Source organism: Mobula hypostoma, chromosome 2 (assembly GCF_963921235.1).
Source record: "Mobula hypostoma chromosome 2, sMobHyp1.1, whole genome shotgun sequence".
Taxonomy (NCBI): domain Eukaryota; kingdom Metazoa; phylum Chordata; class Chondrichthyes; order Myliobatiformes; family Myliobatidae; genus Mobula; species Mobula hypostoma.
The window spans coordinates 81,587,652-81,608,774 of record NC_086098.1 but is presented as its reverse complement, the minus strand read 5'-3'; the positions used below and the strand labels follow the sequence as shown (position 1 = coordinate 81,608,774).

General features: G+C 42.2%; 1 protein-coding gene across 3 annotated transcripts in view; it reads left to right on the top strand.

Moving 5' to 3' along the window:
* slc17a5 (solute carrier family 17 member 5) overlaps window positions 1–21,123 on the top strand; it is an 80,131-nt gene that overhangs the window by 2,484 nt on the left and 56,524 nt on the right. The window contains exon 2 of one of the 3 annotated variants that reach the window (XM_063039321.1): window positions 7,373–7,473. The exons of 1 other annotated variant lie outside the window; for it this stretch is intronic. Coding sequence is in view for 1 of the 2 variants with exons in the window: in XM_063039309.1 (XP_062895379.1) it covers window positions 17,043–17,151 (109 nt within the window). In the remaining variant the exon portion in view is untranslated. Of the gene's footprint in view, window positions 1–7,372; window positions 7,474–16,993; window positions 17,152–21,123 lie in introns of those variants that run through there. One more of the 3 variants, XM_063039309.1, reaches the window with a different exon arrangement.

Here is a 21,123-nt window from a genome sequence, read left to right as displayed (position 1 = left end):
TTGTGAGACAGACTTGCCCTGCAAAAAGCTATATTAACTGTCCATAATTAGCCCATGTTCTTTCAAATGAATCCTCTCATCAGCTTCCCAGCCACTGATGTTTAAATGAGGAGTGTTGTATCTGTTGAACTGTAGTGTGTCTGCACTGCTTTAACCATGACGTTTCAGTGTCTAACTGTACAGAGTCCGTGTTACGGTTTTAAATGAGCTTCAGGATGTCAAAAGTTTTTGTTGTTAGAAAATGCTGCATTTGACATTATACCCATTCTACCAAGCTATCTCCCAAAATCATCATCATCATCAGGTGCCATGCCCAGTTTGAGCTTTGACTGCCATGGCCCACACACTCCTGTTTCAGGTCAAGTGGATCAATTCATTGGTATTCATTTCCAGTTCTTTGGCTGCTGTCTTCATCATCATTTGTCTTTGCCTTCCTTTTGCTTTCTTCCCTTCAATCTTTCCCACAATTACCGAGCATTCTAACTCTTCTTTCCTAATCACATGTCCAATGAAGTTACGTTGCCTTTTCATGATGTAATACATCATTTCTCTTTTTGTGCTTGCTCTGTTCATGACATCCTCGTTAGATATTCGTTTCATCCATGACATTCTTTGCATCCTCCTCAAAAACCACATCTCTGCTGCTTCAATTCGTTTCCTCATGTTACTAGATATTGTCCAACATTCTGATCCATATAACATAACTGGATAAACGTAACATTTCAGTACTCTGAGGCGGGTTGTCATGCCTAGTTTAGTGTTGGTCAATATACTCTTCATTCTCATAAAGGTGACTTTTGCCATCCCTATTCTTCTTTTGATGTCCATGTCGCACCTGCCATCTGATGTTACCCAGCTTCCTAAGTAGCAAAAGTTCTGTACTTGTTTTATGTCTTCCCCATTTATTTTCAGCCTGCAGATAGGATTCTCCTTCTTTTTGGATATCACCATACATTCTGTCTTTTCGCAATTGTTAGATGAACCCATTTTTGCACTTTCTTCAACAACTATATGAATTAAGTTTTGTAGTTCTTCGTCCGTACTTGCAATTAACACAGTGTCATCCGCATATCTGAAATTATTGATGTTTTCACCGCCAACTTTGATTCCCAAGATGTCTCTTATTTTTTGTAATATTGTTTCACTGTACACATTAAATAAATCAGGGGAGAAAACACACCCTTGTCTAATGCCTCTCTTGATTTTCATAAACTGACTCACTTCTCCATCTGTTCTTACAGTGGCAGTTTGTTCCCAATACAGATTTCTGATTAGGTAGAGGTCTTTCGAATCTAGATCTAGAGTTTTCTGTAATATTTCAAATAACTTATTGTGCTTCACTTTATCGAATGCTTTTGTGTAGTCGATAAAACAAACAAACAAATCTTTTTGCGCTTGAATGGCTCGTTCTGATAGTATCCTTAACATCAATATCGCGTTTCTTGTACCTTTGTCTTTCAGAAAACCACATTGTTCTTTACCTATTTCAGCTTGTATCTTACTTTTAGCTCTTGTCATCAAAATTCTTAGGAGTATCTTAGTGATATGACTCATTAAACTTATGGTCATATGTAATTCACATTTTATTGCTCCAGGTTTCTTAGGAAGAGTGTAAATACTGATTTTTTCATCTCTTCTGGTATTATTCCAGTCTCATAAATGTCATTGATTAAATTAGTAAGTTTTTCAATTCCATAATCTTCAAGGGCGATACTAATTCATCAGGACCTACTGCCTTTCCTTTCTTCATCTTATTTATTGCATTACGAACTTCAGATTTTAAAATACTTGGACCTTCAATGTTCTTCTTAATTTCTGGTTTTTCTCCTCAATCGTCTTCAAACAATTCCTGAATATACTCAGTCCATCTGTTCATAATCTCATCTTTTTCCATGATAATGGTACCGTCTTTTGCTTTCAAACATCCACCTGAAGAACAGAGGGGCTTTTTACTAGTGATATTCTTGATTTGTTGATGTACCCTTTTTGGATCAGTAATAGGGATTCTTTCTAGTTGCTAACATTCCTGGTTTAACCATTCTTCTTTGGCTTTTTGACATAAGCTTTTAACTTCTTTTATCTAAGAACTTATATTCCATAGGATTTGCTTTCTTCGGTCTCCTTTCTTCCATTAGATTTTTTATTTCATCTGTCATCCATATATTCTTTGTGCTTTTTTCTTTTTTAGGAATCACTGACTTTGCTGATTCTACCAAGGCATCCTTCAGAGAGTTTAACTTCATTTCTACATGATTGCTATCATCTTCAACAGATTCTATTTCTAGACTTTGAAATCTATTCCTTACTTCAATTGTAAATTTTTGTCTTAAGTTTTCTTCTTTAATTAATTGCAAGTAGTCAAGGGATTGTTCAGGTTTTTGCTTCTTTAGTTTTTTAAGTTTTACTTTTACGTGACATATTACTGGGTTATGGTCACTATTATATTGAGTCACTGAGTTTCTAAATTTTTGTTTATAATAATAAAGTCAATTTGATTTCTAGTGTTATCACCTGGACTTTTCCAGGTCCACAAGTGTCTTGGATGGTTTTTAAAGTAGGTATTCATAATGATCTGATTATTCACCCTGCACTATTCTACCCATTTCTCATCTTTGTTATTTTTTCCCCAGTCCAAATTTTCCTATGGTATTTCCATCAGCACCTTGTCCTACTTTAGAATTTAGATCTCCCATGATAATAACAATATCTTGAATCCTCATTTGTTCCATCTGTTGTTGGTGCATATACCTGTATAATTGCTAAATCAAATGGTTGTCCTTTGAATCTAACAAGGAGCATTCTTTCTGATATTGCCCAATGTCCTAAAACACTTTTTGCCATGTTTTCATCCATAAGAATTCCTACTCCATTAGTATGGGATGTTCCACAAGAATACATTAGTGTTTTATTTCTATTCTGACATGTTCCAGCACCTGTCCAACGAACTTCACTAATTCCCATGATGTTAATTTTTAGTCTTTCCATTTCATTTATCACATTGTCCAATCTTCCTGCTTGATATAGGGTTCTTACATTCCAAGTGGCAATAATTTTCTTTTGTGTTACTTGAGTTTTGCCCTGGGAACAATGAATGACTAAGGGGTAACTCCACTTTCCCCCAAGCTCCGGAAGTCCCCAATCAGAACCTCATCACCGGTTGCAATTTAAAGTCATACCCAGGACGGATCTCCCAAAATACCAACCTCAAAATTTCCATTTTAGTTAAACACAAAACATCAATTTCCTTAAGTGCCCATTTCACTCTAAAATGTGAGAATCTCGTATCTGGAATTAGAGATATTCATATTGCACACACATTGACCTGGAGCCACATAGCCTGTCCCTGTCCCTGTCCCTCCCTCTCTCCCTCACTCACAATGCAAGGACAGCCTGCTTCCGACTGCTGAACATTCCAACCCAGGGGCCTCCGCCCATTCCAAGATAAAGGAAGCTCAGGGGAGTTCCATGGTAAAGGAAAGTAACAAAAGAACACAAACCCTGAACAAACGCAGGGAAAAAATAAAATTGATGCTTGTTCTTTTCCTATTTCAGAATATTTGCAAATAACTGACAAGATTGGAATTTTTTAATTTCTTTAATTTAATTTAAAGAAAAATGTTAACCTATTCTAACAAATAAAAGAAAAGATGGATGGGTCTGTCACACATTCACATAGCTTCGTAAAGAGACATTGCTATTTTAGACATAGTAGGTCCTGTAGATTTACTTCACATAATCTTTCTTTTGAACTCACATGGTGGCACACCTTTGGCAACACTTTAAGGTTCGCAGACCATTAATCCAAATCAGGCTTATTGTCAGTGACATAAGTTGTGAGATTTGTTGTTTTGTGGCAGCAGTACAGCGCAGGTATAACAAATTATCATGTTAGTATAAAGATAAATAGTGTAAAAGAGGACTGGCGACGTATTGTTCATGGTTCATTCAGAAATCCAATATGGCAGAGTAAGAAGCTGTTCCTAAATCGTTAAGTGTATGTCTTCAGGCTTCTGAACCTCCTCCCTGATGGTAGTACTGTAATGAGAAGAGGATATGTCCCGATGGTGAGGGTTCTTAATGATGGGTGTCACCCTCTTGAGGCACTACCTTTTGAAAATGCCCTTGATAATGGGGAGGCAGTGCCTATGATGGAACTACCTGAGTCTACAACTCTCTGCATCTTTTTCTGATCCTGTGCATTGGCACCTCTATATCAGGCAGTGATGCAAATAGTCAGAGTGCTTCTCCACGTTACATCTGTAGAAATTTGTAAAATTTATTCTCAAATTCAGAATGAAGTATGACTGCTGACGTGCCTTTGTCATACCTATGTCAGGATGCTGTGTATTGACTACAGTTCAGTATTTAGCACCATCATTCCTACAGTTCCAATTGAAAAGCTCCAGAACCTGGACCTCTGTACATCTTTCTGTAACTGGACCCTCAACTACCTAGCCGGGAGGCCACAATCTGTGCTGATTAGCAATAACATCTCTACCTCACTGACAATCAATATTGGCGCACCTCTCTTCACCCATTACTGCGTGGCTAGAAACAGCTCAAATGCCATCTATAAATTTGCTGACGATACAGCCGTTATTGGCAGAATCACAGATAGTAATGAGCGGGCGTACAGGAGAGAGATATACCAGCTAGTTGAGTGGTGTCACAGTAATGGAGATGAGCGGGTGTACAGGAGAGAGATACGCCAGCTAGTTGAGTGGTGTCGCAGCAATGGAGATGAGCGGGCGTACAGGAGAGAGATACGCCAGCTAGTTGAGTGGTGTCGCAGCAATGGAGATGAGCGGGCGTACAGGAGAGAGATACGCCAGCTAGTTGAGTGGTGTCGCAGCAACAACCTTGCACTTGACATCAATAAGACCAAACAACTGATTGTGGACTTCAGAAGGGGTAATACGAGGAAACACACACCAGTCCTCAAAGAGGGATGAGAAGTGGAAAGAGTGAGCAATTTCAAGTTCCTGGATGTCAATATCTCTGAGGACCTAACCTGGACCCAATATATTGGTGCAGCTATAAAGAAGACACAACAGTGGCTATATTTCATTTGGACTTTGAAGAGATTTGGTATGTCACCAAAAACACTCGCAAATATCTACAGATGTACCGTGGAGGATATTCTAACCGGCTGCATCACCGTCTGGTATGGGGAGGGGAGGGGGGTGTGGAGACTACCACACAGAATCGAAGTAAGCTGCAGAGAGTGTAAAACTAGTCAGCTCCATCATGAGCACTAGCCTCTGTACTATCCAGGACATCTTCAAGGAGTGGTGCCTTAAAAAGGTGGCGTCCCTCATTAAGGACCTCCATCACCCCGGGCATGCCCAGTTCAACCATCAGGAAGGAGATACAGAAGACCAAAGGCACACACTCAATGATCCAGGAACAGCTTCTTCCCCCAGCCATCTGATTTCTGAATAGACATTGAACCCGTGTACATTACCTCACTTTTTTTTGCACTACTTATTTAATTTAACTATTTAATATATACATTCATACTGCAATTCACAGTTTTTCTCCATTAATAAATGTTGCATTGTACAGCTGCCACAAAGTTGGGCAGTATCTATGGAGAGGAATAAATGCTTGAGGTGTCATGCCTAGGCTGTTCATCAGGACCCTAAAGGAAGGGTAAAGAAGCCAGAATAAGGTGGAGGGAGGAGAAGGAGTACAAGCTGGCAGATGAGGGGGAAGTTGCATAGGTAGTTGAGAGAGGGAAAGATTACATAAGAAACATAGAAAACCTACAGCACAGTACAGGCCCTTCGACCCACAAAGCTGTGCCGAACATGTCCTTACTATAGAAGTTACCTAGGGTTACCCATAGCCCTCTATTTTTCTAAGCTCCATGTACCTGTCCAGGAGTCTCTTGAAAGACCCTATTGTATCTGCCTGCACCACCGTTGCCGGCAGCCCATTCCACTCTCTGCATAAAAAAACTTATCCCCTGACATCTCCTCTGTACCTACTTCCAAGCACTTTAATACTGTGCCCTCTTGTACTAGTCATTCCATCCCTGGGAAAAAGTCTCTGACTAACCAGACGATCAATGCCTGTCATCATCTTATACACCATTATCAGGTCACCTCTCATCCTCCGTCGCTCCAAGGAAAAAAGGCTGAGTTCACTCAACCTATTCTCATAAGGCATGCTCCACAATCCAGGCAACATCCTTGTAAATCTCCTCTGCACCCTTTCTATGGTTTCCACATCCTTCCTATAGTGAGGTGACCAGAACTGAGCACAGTACTCCAAGTGAGGTCTGAACAGGGTCCTTACTGGCTGCAACATTACCTCTCGGCTCTTAAACTCAAACCCACGATTGATGAAGGTCAATGCACTGTACGCCTTCTTAACCACAGTGTCAACCTGCACAGCAGCTTTGAGTGTCCTATGGAGTTGGGCTCCAAGATCCCTCTGATCCTCCACACTGCCAAGAGTCTTACCATTAATACTATATTCTGCCATCATATTTGACCTACCAAAATGAACCACCTCACACTTATCTGGGTTGAACTCCATCTGCCACTTCTCAGCCCAGTTTTGCATCCTATCAATGTCCCACTGTAACCTCTGACAGCCCTCCACACTATCCATAACACCCCCAACCTTTGTGTCATCAGCAGATTTACTAACTCATCCCTCCACTTCTTCATCCAGGCCATTTATAAAAATCATGAACACCAGGGATCCCAGAACAGATCCCTGAAGCACACCACTGATGACTGACCTCCATACCAAATATGACCCCTCTACAACTACTCTTTGTTCTGTGGGCAAGCCAGTTCTAGATCCACAAAGCAATGTCCCCTTGGATCCCATTCCTCCTTACTTTCTCAATAAGCCTTGCATGTGGTACCTTGTCAAATGCCTTGCTGAAATCCATATACACTATATCAAATGCCTTGGTGAAATCCATATACGCTACAGTATACGAAGCTGAGAGGTGATAGGTGGAAAAGGTAAAGGATTGAAGAAGAAGGAATCGATAGCAGAGGGCAGTAGACCACAGAAGAAAAGGAATATTCTATATTCATTTTCAAATTAAATTGGAAAGTGATGCTTCTGTTGTTCTCTGTCCGCTCTTCATAAAAGGAAAATTTTCAAATTACCATAAAAGTTGCTGGTGAATGCAGCAGGCCAGGCAGCATCTATAGGAAGAGGTAGAGTCAACGTTTCAGGCTGAGACCCTTTGTCCTGGCCCGAAACGTCGACTGTTCCTCTCCCTATAGATACTGCCTGGCCTGCTGCATTCACCAGCAACTTTTATGTGTGTTGCTTGAAATTCCAGCATCTGCGGATTTCCTCGTGTTTGCATATTCAAATTATCATTGGGTTTCTAATTCTGCAGGTGACTGTCCTTTCCAGATGGGCAAAAAGACTCTCAGTAGTGACTATAGAAAACCCTTCAGGAACCCGTGGTACTTCTGTCATGCTTGTGTATTCTTCTTGGTAAGAAGTCAAAACTGGACACAATACTGCAAATGTTACTGTAACAAAGTTATTTATAATCACAGTTAGGCTTGGCTTCTCTTTATCCTGCACAAGAATCAAATGCTAACATACCATTGTCCTGACCCTAATGACAGCCAAGTACAGCACTAAACAAAGATTAGTAAATTACAGGGATATTATTTCCATGACCAGTCCCAGAATTCTTTAGATTGAAGCTTCTGTTACATCTCCCCCTGTTGTTGTCTGCTCTAATTCAAATTTCTTTGGCATTTTTCCATAACTTAAATCATCAGCCTCTGAAAAATAGATCTACTGACAATTAAATGTATTTCCAAATAAGGAGAACATCTTGGAGGAAAAACTGTGTATGCTGGGGTTGGTCCATTAACTCGCGAAGACTAGCTCACTACTTAGTTCTCTTTTTGAATTATTTATTTATTTTTCTATTTCTTATTGTAACCTATAGTAATTTTTATCAATTGCACTGTACTGCTGCAGCAAAAGAACAAACTTCACAATATATGTCAGTGATAATAAGCCTGAATCTGATTTATTAGTGGTGTAGGCAACATATGTGGTGTTCAAGATGAAGGTAGCAGACTTTAGGATTCTATGTCTGGAGTTTGGCTCTTTGGTCCATGTTTGGACAAATTTTGTGGTCGGGGCTACAGCTGAGCACTCCTGGCAAAACTTGAAAAGAGCACTGGTAATTAGGTTACTGGAGTATACACACAGTGGCCACTTTATTAGGTACACCTGTCCAACTGCTCCAACTGCTCATAATGCAAATATCTTATCAGCCAATCATGTGGCAGCGACTCAATGCATAAAAGTATGCAGAGAAGGTCAAAAAGTTCAGTTGTTGTTCAGTTCAAACATCAGAATGGGGAGGAAATGTGATCTAAGAGACTTTGACTATGGAATTATTGTTGGTGCCTGATGGGGTAGTTTGAATAACTCAGAAGATGCTGATCTCCTGGGATTTTCATGCACAACACTAGAGTTTTGAGAAAATAGTTTGAAAAGCAAAAAACATTCAATGAGCAGTTTTGCGGTGAAGATGCCTTGTCAATGAGAAAGGTCAGAGGAGAATGGCTAGACTGATTCAAGCTGAGAGAAAGGTGACAGTAACTGAAATATCCATATTACAACGCAGGTGTGCAGAAGAACATCTCTGAATGCACACATCAAATCTTGAAGTGGATGTGCTACAGCAGCAGAAAACCACAAACATACACTCAGTGGCCACTTTATTAGGTCCAGGAGGTCCATGAATCCTCAAATACTACCTCTGTTTTTGAATTATTTATATTTATATTTATTATTGTAACCTATAATAAGTCTTCATGTATCACACAGTACTGCTGCCGCATAACAACAAATTTCATGAAATTCAGTATGTTAAGGATAATAAATCTGATTCTGGTTCTAGTTGCTCTTGTTGTTAGTGGTGTAGGCTGCATAATTGGGGTTCATAAGATGTAAGAGAAGAATTAGGCCATTTAGCCCATTGAGTCTGCTCCACCATTTCAGATGGTGGAGGTAGCAGACTTTCATGTTACCTTGTGGAGTTTGGCTCCTTGGTCCCTGGTTGGACCAGTTTTGTGGTGAGGGCTAGAACTGACCACTACTAGTAAAATTTAAAATGGGCACCAGTAATTAGGCTATTGGAGTATAAGTGCTGCTTGTTAGCACTGTCGCCAATGCTTTGCATAGCTTTGAATATGATTAAGATTATATTGATTGAACAGTAGTAATTGAATATATTTGTCTTGCTTTCTCTGAGCCAAGAAGTTTTTCACATTGTCAGGTTCATGTTCAAGTTTATTGTCATCTGGCTGTGTGTGTGTGTGTATACACATACACAACCAAATGAAACAGCATTTCTTCAGATCATGCTTCACCCACAAAACAGCAGTGCTAGTCCTAATGCTCCTGTACCACCTTGATGGTAGTGGGTCAAAGAGATTGTCAGATAGGTGGTTCGGATCAGTTGTAACTGTTATAGAAACATAGAAAATAGGTGCAGGAGTAGGCCATTCGGCCCTTTGAGCCTGCACCGCCATTTATTATGATCATGGCTGATCATCCAACTCAGAACCCCGCCCCAGCCTTCCCTCCATACCCCCTGATCCCCGTAGCCACAAGGGCCATATCTAACTCCCTCTTAAATATAGCCAATGAACTGGCCTCAACTGTTTCCTGTGGCAGGGAATTCCACAGATTCACCACTCTCTGTGTGAAGAAGTTTTTCCTAATCTCAGTCCTAAAAGGCTTCCCCTTTATCCTCAAACTGTGACCCCTTGTTCTGGACTTCCCCAACATCAGGAACAATCTTCCTGCATCTAGCCTATCCAATCCCTTTAGGATTTTATACGTTTCAATCAGATCCCCCCTCAATCTTCTAAATTCCAACGAGTACAAGCCCAGTTCATCCAGTCTTTCTTCATATGAAAGTCCTGCCATCCCAGGAATCAATCTGGTGAACCTTCTTTGTACTCCCTCTATGGCAAGGATGTCTTTCCTCAGATTAGGGGACCAAAACTGCACACAATACTCCAGGCGTGGTCTCACCAAGGCCTTGTACAACTGCAGTAGTACCTCCCTGCTCCAGTACTCGAATCCTCTCGCTATAAATGCCAGCATACCATTCGCCTTTTTCACCGCCTGCTGTACCTGCATGCCCACTTTCAATGACTGGTGTATAATGACACCCAGGTCTCGTTGCACCTCCCCTTTTCCTAATCGGCCACCATTCAGATAATAATCTGTTTTCCTATTTTTGCCACCCAAGTGGATAACTTCACATTTATCCACATTAAATTGCATCTGCCATGAATTTGCCCACTCACCCAACCTATCCAAGTCACTCTGCATCCTCTTAGCATCCTCCTCACAGCTAACACTGCCACCCAGCTTCGTGTCATCCGCAGACTTGGAGATGCTGCATTTAATTCCCTCATCCAAGTCATTAATATATATTGTAAACAACTGGGGTCCCAGCACTGAGCCTTGCGGTACCCCACTAGTCACCGCCTGCCATTCTGAAAAGGTCCCGTTTATTCCCACTCTTTGCTTCCTGTCTGCTAACCAATTCTCCATCCACATCAATACCTTACCCCCAATACCATGTGCTTTAAGTTTGCACACTAATCTCCTGTGTGGGACCTTGTCAAAAGCCTTTTGAAAATCCAAATATACCACATCCACTGGTTCTCCCCTATCCACTCTGCTGGTTACATCCTCAAAAAATTCTATGAGATTCGTCAGACATGATTTTCCTTTCACAAATCCATGCTGACTTTGTCCGATGATTTCACCGCTTTCCAAATGTGCTGTTATCACATCTTTGATAGCTGACTCCAGCAGTTTCCCCACCACCGACGTTAGGCTAACCCGTCTATAATTCCCCGGTTTCTCTCTCCCTCCTTTTTTAAAAAGTGGGGTTACATTAGCCACCCTCCAATCCTCAGGAACTAGTCCAGAATCTAACGAGTTTTGAAAAATTATCACTAATGCATCCACTATTTCTTGGGCTACTTCCTTAAGCACTCTAGGATGCAGACCATCTGGCCCTGGGGATTTATCTGCCTTCAATCCCTTCAATTTACCTAACACCACTTCCCTACTAACAAGTATTTCGCTCAGTTCCTCCATCTCACTGGACCCTCTGTCCCCTACTATTTCTGGAAGATTATTTATGTCCTCCTTAGTGAAGACAGAACCAAAGTAATTATTCAATTGGTCTGCCATGTCCTTGCTCCCCATAATCAATTCACCTGTTTCTGTCTGTAGGGGACCTACATTTGTCTTTACCAGTCTTTTCCTTTTTACATATCTATAAAAGCTTTTACAGTCAGTTTTTATGTTCCCTGCCAGTTTTCTCTCATAATCTTTTTTCCCCTTCCTAATTAAGCCCTTTGTCCTCCTCTGCTGAACTCTGAATTTCTCCCAGTCCTCAGGTGAGCCACTTTCTCTAATTTGTATGCTTCTTCTTTGGAATTGATACTATCCCTAATTTCTCTTGTCAGCCACGGGTGCACTACCTTCCTTGATTTATTCTTTTGCCAAACTGGGATGAACAATTGTTGTAGTTCATCCATGCAACTTTTAAATGCTTGCCATTGCATATCCACCGTCAATCCTTTAAGTGTCATTTGCCAGTCTATCTTAGCTGATTCACGTCTCATACCTTCAAAGTTACCCCTCTTTAAGTTCAGAACCTTTGTTTCTGAATTAACTATGTCACTCTCCATCTTAATGAAGAATTCCACCATATTATGGTCACTCTTACCCAAGGGGCCTCTCACGACAAGATTGCTAATTAACCCTTCCTCATTGCTGAAAACCCAGTCCAGAATAGCCTGCTCTCTAGTTGGTTCCTCGACATGTTGGTTCAAAAAACCATCCCGCATACATTCCAAGAAATCCTCTTCCTCAGCACCTTTACCAATTTGGTTCACCCAATCTACATGTAGATTGAAGTCACCCATTACAACTGCTGTTCCTTTATTGCACACATTTCTAATTTCCTGTTTTATACCATCTCCGACCTCACTACTACTGTTAGGTGGCCTGTACACAACTCCCACCAGCGTCTTCTGCCCCTTAGTGTTACGCGGCTCTACCCATATCGATTCCACATCTTCCCAGCTTATGTCCTTCCTTTCTATTGCGTTAATCTCTTCTTTAACCAGCAACGCCACCCCACCTCCCCTTCCTTCATGTCTATCCCTCCTGAATATTGAATATCCCTGAACGTTGAGCTCCCATCCTTGGTCACCCTGGAGCCATGTCTCTGTGATCCCAACTATATCATAATCATTAATAACAATCTGCACTTTCAATTCATCCACCTTATTACGAATGCTCCTTGCATTGACACACAAAGGCTTCAGGCGCTCTTTTACAACTCTCTTAGCCCTTATACAATTATGTTGAAAAGTGGCCCTTTTTAATGCTTGCCCTGGATTTGTCGGCCTGCCACTTTTATTCTTCTCCTTAGTACTTTTTGCTTCTACCCTCACTTTACACCCCTCTGTCTCTCTGCACTGGTTCCCATCCCCCTGTTGTGAACTAATCTCCTCACGCCTAGCCTCTTTAATTTGACTCCCACCCCCCAACCATTCTAGTTTAAAGTCACCTCAGTAGCCCTCGCTAATCTCCCTGCCAGGATGTTGGTCCCCCTAGGATTCAAGTGTAACCCGTCCTTTTTGTACAGGTCACGCCTGCGCCAAAAGAGGTCCCAATGATCCAAAAACTTGAATCCCTGCCCCCTATTATTGAAGCAGCTAGGTTAAAAGTGTGGCTATCTTTGGGGTGCGTGTCTCCAGTACTACAGTCAGGATGTTGTCTGGTCTCATAAACTTTGCCAGATCTGGTGCTCTCAGTCATTGCTTGATATCATGTGGACTTCATTAAATTAGCTAAAAACAGGTTAAGGGATCTCACAAAGAAGCTGAGATAGATCATTCCCTCGGGATTTCGGGATGAACATGATTCCTCCAGCAACAGGAATTCTGCAGATGCTGGAAATTCAAGCAACACACATCAAAGTTGCTGGTGAACGCATACTTCCATCCCCCATCAGGAAGGTCTCAAAGCTCTACGCTTCTTTTTGGATTCCAGACCTAATCAGTTCCCCTCTACCACCACTCTGCTCCGTCTAGCAGAATTAGTCGTTACTCTTAATAATTTCTCCTTTTGCTCCTCCCATTTCCTCCAAACTAAAGGTGTAGCTATGGGCACCCGTATGGGTCCTAGCTATGCCTGCCTTTTTGTTGGGTTTGTGGAACAATCTATGTTCCGTGCCTATTCTGGTATCTGTCCCCCACTTTTCCTTCGCTACATCGACGACTGCATTGGCACTGCTTCCTGCACGCATGCAGAACTCGTTGACTTTATTAACTTTGCCTCCAACTTTCACCCTGCCCTCAAGTTTACCTGGTCCATTTCCGACACCTCCCTCCCCTTTCTAGATCTTTCTGTCTCTGTCTCTGGAGACAGCTTATCCACTGATGTCTACTATAAGCCTACTGACTCTCACAGCTATCTGGACTATTCCTCTTCTCACCCTGTCTCTTGCAAAAACGCCATCCCCTTCTCGCAATTCCTCCGTCTCCGCCGCATCTGCTCTCAGGATGAGGCTTTTCATTCTAGGACGAGGGAGATGTCTTCATTTTTTAAAGAAAGGGGCTTCCCTTCCTCCACTATCAACTCTGCTCTTAAACGCATCTACCCCATTTCACGTACATCTGCTCTCACTCCATCCTCCCACCACCCCACTAGGAATAGGGTTCCCCTGGTCCTCACCTACCACGCCACCAGCCTCCGGGTCCAACATATTATTCTCCGTAACTTCCGCCACCTCCAACGGGATCCCACCACTAAGCATATCTTTCCCTCCCCCCCTCTCTCTGCATTCCGCAGGGATCGCTCCCTACACAACTCCCTTGTCCATTCGTCCCCCCCATCCCTCCCCACTGATCTCCCTCCTGGCACTTATCCGTGTAAGCGGAACAAGTGCTACACATGCCCTTACACTTCCTCCCTTACCACCATTCAGGGCCCCAAACAGTCCTTCCAGGTGAGGCATCACTTCACCTGTGAGTCGACTGGGGTGATATACTGCGTCCGGTGCTCCCGATGTGGCCTTTTATATATTGGTGAGACCCGACGCAGACTGGGAGACCGCTTTACTGAACATCTACGCTCTGTCCGCCAGAGAAAGCAGGATCTCCCAGTGGCCACACATTTTAATTCCACATCCCATTCCCATTCTGACATGTCTATCCACGGCCTCCTCTACTGTAAAGATGAAGCCACACTCAGGTTGGAGGAACAACACCTTATATTCCGTATGGGTAGCCTCCAACCTGATGGCATGAACATTGACTTCTCTAACTTCCGCTAGGCCCCACCTCCCCCTCGTACCCCATCCGTTACTCTTTTTTATGCACACATTCTTTCTCTCACTCTCCTTTTTCTCCCTCTGTCCCTCTGAATATACCTCTTGCCCATCCTCTGGGTCAGCCCCCCACCTTGTCTTTCTTCCCGGACCTCCTGTCCCATGATCCTCTTGTATCCCCTTCTGCCTATCACCTGTCCAGATGGAGGATGGCTCTCGGCTCCATCCCTCCCCCTCCTGTCTTCTCCTATCATTTTGCATCTCCCCCTCCCCCTCCAGCTTTCAAATCCCTTACTCACTCTTCCTTCAGTTAGTCCTGACGAAGGGTCTCGGCCTGAAACGTCGACTGCACCTCTTCCTATAGATGCTGCCTGGCCTGCTGCGTTCACCAGCAACTTTGATGTGTGTTGCTATGATTCCTCCAGCTATGTTTTTAGCAGGAATCCATCATCATCGAAGATGGGGATGTTGATGGATCTTCTTTCTGCTTCCAGTAGCATTCACAACAGAATTACAGGGCTTTGGTCTGATTTATTACTTGACAGAATGCTTAGTCTTTTTTTCCCTATGTATGTTGTTTTTTTTTGCTTTATAGAATTATGTAGGTCTGTGCTGTAGCTTTCCCAGATTGTTATTTCATTTTTAGGTAAGTCTTTTTATCATCCACATTGAACCAGGTTTGATCCCATGCCATGATGGTGAGGGAATGCCAGAATATAATGCATAGTGCAATGGTGTACATCCTGCGGCTGGTAACTCGTCAAGCATCAACTCTTCACCATATACACTTACATGTATTAGGAATTTGCTGTGGTGCGTTAGTCAGGGCACGCATGCGACAAAAAACAATAACATTCAACAATTATAAATAACAATTACATAAAATTGTTTAAAAATTGCATAAATACACAAAACACCAACACATATTTACAATGTAAACAGCATTATAAAATGTGGTTTAAAATGTTTCCAGTGCAGTGCAGTGACTGAGGTAATAGATAGAGAAGGGTTAATTAGAATGGTTGATCAAATTAACTGCCTGCCAAACAGCCAAAAACAAAACTTCAGGCCATCTTAAAAGTTCTTTTGCTTTTGATAGGTGGTGGATGCCCAGTTTAATGGCACGATTCTAGAGTCACCATAACACAATGGAGTGTGATCTTATTTTGAAAACGTGACTTTATCTTCTAAAGGACTGCGTGGCATTCACTTCTATTAGTATTATCGTGGGCAGATGGTAGATATATGAGGACAAGGTCAGGTGGGTTTATCCCTTGCCAACGCACCTATGTGATTTGTAGACTCCACATTTTCTCATATATCTCGAGCCCCAGCAAAAGCAATAATACTGTCAGTTTATTGTCTTTTGCGGAATTTTCTGTCTCATGCCCATCTTTGCGATGTTATTATAGACAATAGGTACAGGAGTAGGCCATTCGGCCCTTCGAACCAGCACCGCCATTCACCGTAATCATGGCTGATCATCCACAGTCAGTACCCCGTTCCTGTGTTCTCCCCATATCCCTTGACTCCACTATCATTAAGAGTTCTATCCAACTCTTTCTTGAAAGCATCCAGAGAATTGGCCTCCACTGCCTTCTGAGGCAGAGCATTCCACAGATCCACAACTCTGGGTGAAAAAGTTTTTCCTCAACTCCATTCTAAATGGCCTAACCCTTATTCTCAAACTGTGGCCTCTAGTTCTGGACTCCTCCAACATCGGGAACATATTTCCTACCTCTAGCATGTCCAATTCCTCAGTAATCTTATATGTTTCAATCAGATCCCCTCTCATCCTTCAAAATTCCAGTGTATACAAGCCCAGTCGCTCCAATCTTTCAACATATGACAGTCCCGCCATCCCAGCAATTAACCTCGTGAACCTACGCTGCACTCCCTCAATAGCAAGAATGTCCTTCCTCAAATTTGGAGACCAAAACTGTACACAATACTCCTGCTATTATTTGACTTAAGAAACTTCCCAACTGTTAAATTTTCAGGTGTAGGAGCCTGAAGCCACACACTCAAAGCTATCATTTTTCCGAATGGACAATAAACCCGTGTACACTGCCTCGCTTTTATTCGTTTTGCTCTCTTTTAGCACTACTTAATTTATCTTATTGTAATTTATATTTTTTCTTACTATCCCATCTATTGCAACTTACTGCTGCCTCAAACCAACAAATTTCAGGTTATATGCCAGTGATATTAAACCGGATTCTGATTCCGAATGGCAGACTCTACTTGTGCCGTTCATCCTCCACAACATACGTATCCGATAAGTCTTCGTTACTGCTCTATTTGCCAATGTAGCGTCAATGAGGCTAACCTCTTCCCGAGGCTAATCTGTCCCGTGCGTTGCGAAACAATGTTGTATCTTGCCAGAGATTTGTTCTTAAATTGTACATTAAAACATTCATTAAGTACACTTGAAATAATAATTTTGAGGAGGAATTGCAGACTATGCAATTAGAAAGGAGTCTCCCGTTCAGAATGTTTATAAGATTTGGCAAGTTTTCTTTCCTTTGCGCTCCGCGGTTCACTGCTCGCTGAAGTTCGGTGCGCGCTCCGCGGCGTACACGAGCAGCAGTTAGCGTGCACGCTCTCGTGACATCCTGAGGGCGGTTGGAAACGGTGGAGCCGGAAGTGATTTCTGCTCATGACCGGCGAGTGGATCCGGTTGGTGATCTCAGCTGACTGCTCCGAAATGGAAGAATGGAACCGGGAGGATGCACAGCTGCTGCAGAACGGGGAGCGCAGGAGGAAAGGTCCGTGGTAGCAATTCCAGGCTCTATGTCAGCATTGAGTCCCTGTTAAATGCTGGAGGAACGCAGCAGGTCAGGCAGCATGTATGGAGCAGAAGAAACAGTCGACGTTGCAGGTCGAGACTTTCGACTGTTTATTCCATTCCAAAGATGCTGCTATCTTCCAGCATTTTGTGTGTGTTCTATTTTCCAGCATCCGCAGATTCTCTTTTGTTTAGAGTCATTATCAGTGAGTTCATTAGTTGATTTGGGAGATAAGGTACTGTGATCAGATGGCTAACGCTTTTCAGATCTAGAGTTCTGTCCATTTCTTGAGAGATATACATAATTTTTCGATGTGCAATTCGGCCATGAATCTTGCTCTGATTTAAAACAATGAAAATTGTAATAGACGCAAGTGCATGGTCCATAGGTTCTCACACTCTGGTGTGTCTCTTAAGAGATCCTCAAATTGTATTTGCCTCTTAGCCCAGCATATGTATTCTCACGTTATTTATTTCTGAAAGTTATTATGCAATTTTCTTCTCGAGCATTTCAAGAAAGGTACAATTTATTATGTTAAATCCCGGGGTTCCTTCTATCACGAAACTTTAAACCTATGTTCGGTAATTATTGATTCTTGCATTAGAACTGATACTTCCATTTTTAATATCAAAACTATTCAATGATCTTTAAACAACTGTTTATAACCTTCTCTCCTCTGCCTTCACTGGATTTTCATTTTCAGTTCCTTCACACAAGCCTCTTCTTAATACCAGACAAATACTTTGGAATCGATGACCACCTTGATGCCATTCTTGACACATTTTAAGTCAGCCGTAGCGCAATCAATGATTGGTAAAATTTATTCCTGTTTACAGTACTGTCTTAAGTCATTTAAATAGCCTTATCAACATTTCTTGCCATTTGAGTATCTCAGTGTTAGCGTTTAACAGTGTGTGTGAGTCAACAGATCTGTAAAAGGTATCGAGGTACCTAAGTCCTCCCTCCCAACCCCACCCCACTTTAGTCCCAGCCATCTTCAGTGGGCAAAACCAATTTTACTGAAATCCATCTAATTTGTTAATATTTCTAAGACAAATCAAATTGAGCACCAGTCCCAAATGAGCAAGCAGTACTCACCGTAAGAAAGATTGTATTTTCCATCCTTATGATAAATACTATACGCTCATTTGGGATATGGTACCTATCATAAGAAATGCAATCATAGTGTGTCATAGAGCCATAGAATATGACAGCACAGAAACAGGCCCTTTGGCCCATCTAGTCCATGCTGAACTATTAATCTACTTAGTCCATCGACCTACACCTGGACCATATCCCACTTATCCAAGTTTCTCTTAAATATTGATTTTTAACCCGCACCCTCCACTTCCGCTGGCAGCTTGTTCCTCACTCTTGTCACCTTCTGACTGAGGAAGATCCCCCTCATGTTCCACTTAAATATTTCATCTTTCATACTTAACCCGATCCCTCTAGTTTTAGTCTCACCCAACCTCAGGGTAAATGCAAGTAGGCTTTTCCCACTATCTACGTCCCACACTATTTTGTATACCTCTATCATAATCTCCCCTCTTTCTCTTACGCTCTGGGAAATAATCTCCTAAACTATTAAACCTTTCCCTATAACTCAGGTCCTCAAGTTCTAGCAGCATCCTAGTAAATTTTCTCTGCACGCTTTCAATCTTACTGACATATTGTGAGTGGTGGTAAAAATCTTCTGAGGTGTATATATTTCAATGCTAGGAGTATTGCGGGGAAGGCGGATGAGTTGAGGGCGTGGATTGACACGTGGAATTATGATGTTGTAGCAATTAGTGAAACTTGGCTACAGGAGGGGCAGGACTGGCAGCTTAATATTCCAGGGTTCCGACGTTTCAGATGTGATCGAGGCAGAGGAATGAAAGGTGGGGGAGTAGCATTGCTTGTTAGGGAAAATATTACAGCAGTGCTCAGGCAGGACGGATTAGAGGGCTTGACTACTGAGTCCTTATGGGTGGAGCTGAGAAACAGGAAAGGTACGGCCACATTAGTGGGATTGTATTACAGACCACCCAATAGTCAACGAGACTTGGAAGAGCAAATCTGCAGAGAGATAGCAGGCAACTGCAGGAAACATAAAGTTGTGGTGGTAGGGGATTTTAATTTTCCATACATTGATTGGGACTCCCATACTGTTAGGAGTCTAGATGGTTTAGAGTTTGTAAAATGTGTTCAGGAAAGTTTTCTAAATCAATATATAGAGGGACCAACTAGAAGGGATGCAATATTGGATCTCCTGTTAGGTAACGAATTAGGACAAGTGACAGGAGTCTGTGTAGGGGAGCACTTTGGTTCCAGTGATCATAACACCATTAGTTTCAATTTGATCATGGACAAGGATAGATCTGGTCCTAGGGTTGAGGTTCTGAACTGGAAGAAGGCCAAATTTGAAGAAATGAGAAAGGATCTAAAAAGCATGGATTGGGACAGGTTGTTCTCTGGCAAAGATGTGATTGGTAGGTGGGAAACCTTCAAAGGGGAAATTTTGAGAGTGCAGAGTTTGTATGTTCCTGTCAGGATTAAAGGCAAATTGAATAGGAATAAGGAACCTTGGTTCTCAAGGGATATTGCAACTCTGATAAAGAAGAGGAGGGAGTTGTATGAAATGTATAGGAAACAGGGTAGATCAGGTGCTTGAGGAGTATAAGAAGTGCAAGAAAATACTTAAGAAAGAAATCAGGAGGGCTAAAAGAAGACATGAGGTTGCCTTGGCAGTCAAAGTGAAGGAGAATCCAAAGAGCTTTTACAAGTATATTAAGAGCAAAAGGATTGTAAGGGATAAAATTGGTCCTCTTGAAGATCAGAGTGGTCGGCTTTGTGCGGAACCAAAGGAAATGGGGGAGACCTTAAATAGGTTTTTTGCGTCTGTATTTACTAAGGAAGCTGGCATGAAATCTATGGAATTGAGGGAATCAAGTAGTGAGACCATGGAAACTGTACAGATTGAAAAGGAGGAGGTGCTTGCTGTCTTGAGGAAAATTAAAGTGGATAAATCCCCGGGACCTGACAGAGTGTTCCCTCGGACCTTGAAGGAGACTAGTGTTGAAATTGCGGGGGCCCTGGCAGAAATATTTAAAATGTTGCTGTCTACGGGTGAAGTGCCGGAGGATTGGAGAGTGGCTCATGTTGTTCCGTTGTTTAAAAAAGGATCAAAAAGTAATCCAGGAAATTATAGGCCGGTGAGTTTAACGTCAGTAGTAGGTAAGTTATTGGAGGGAGTACTAAGAGACAGAATCTACAAGCATTTGGATAGACAGGGGCTTATTAGGGAGAGTCAACATGGCTTTGTGCGTGGTAGGTCATGTTTGACCAATCTGTTGGAGTTTTTCGAGGAGGTTACCAGGAAAGTGGATGAAGGGAAGGCAGTGGATATTGTCTACGTGGACTTCAGTAAGGCCTTTGACAAGGTCCCGCATGGGAGGTTAGTTATGAGAGATGGTCATGAGAGACTTGGACCATCTGGAAAAATGGGCTGAAAAATGGCAGATGGAGCTTAATACTGACAAGTGTGAGGTATTGCACGTTGGAAGGACAAACCAACATAGAACATACAGGGTTAATGGTAAGGCATTGAGGAGTGCAGTGGAACAGAGGGATCTGGGAATACAGATACAAAATTCCCTAAAAGTGGCGTCACAGGTAGATAGGGTCGTAAAGAGAGCTTTTGGTACATTGGCCTTTATTAACCGAAGTATTGAGTATAAGAGCTGGAATGTTATGATGAGGTTGTATAAGGCATTGGTGAGGCCGAATCTGGAGTATTGTGTTCAGTTTTGGTTACCAAATTACAGGAAGGATATAAATAAGGTTGAAAGAGTGCAGAGAAGGTTTACAAGGATGTTGCCGGGACTTGAGAAACTCAGTTACAGAGAAAGTTGAATAGGTTAGGACTTTATTCCCTGGAGCGTAGAAGAATGAGGGGAGATTTGATAG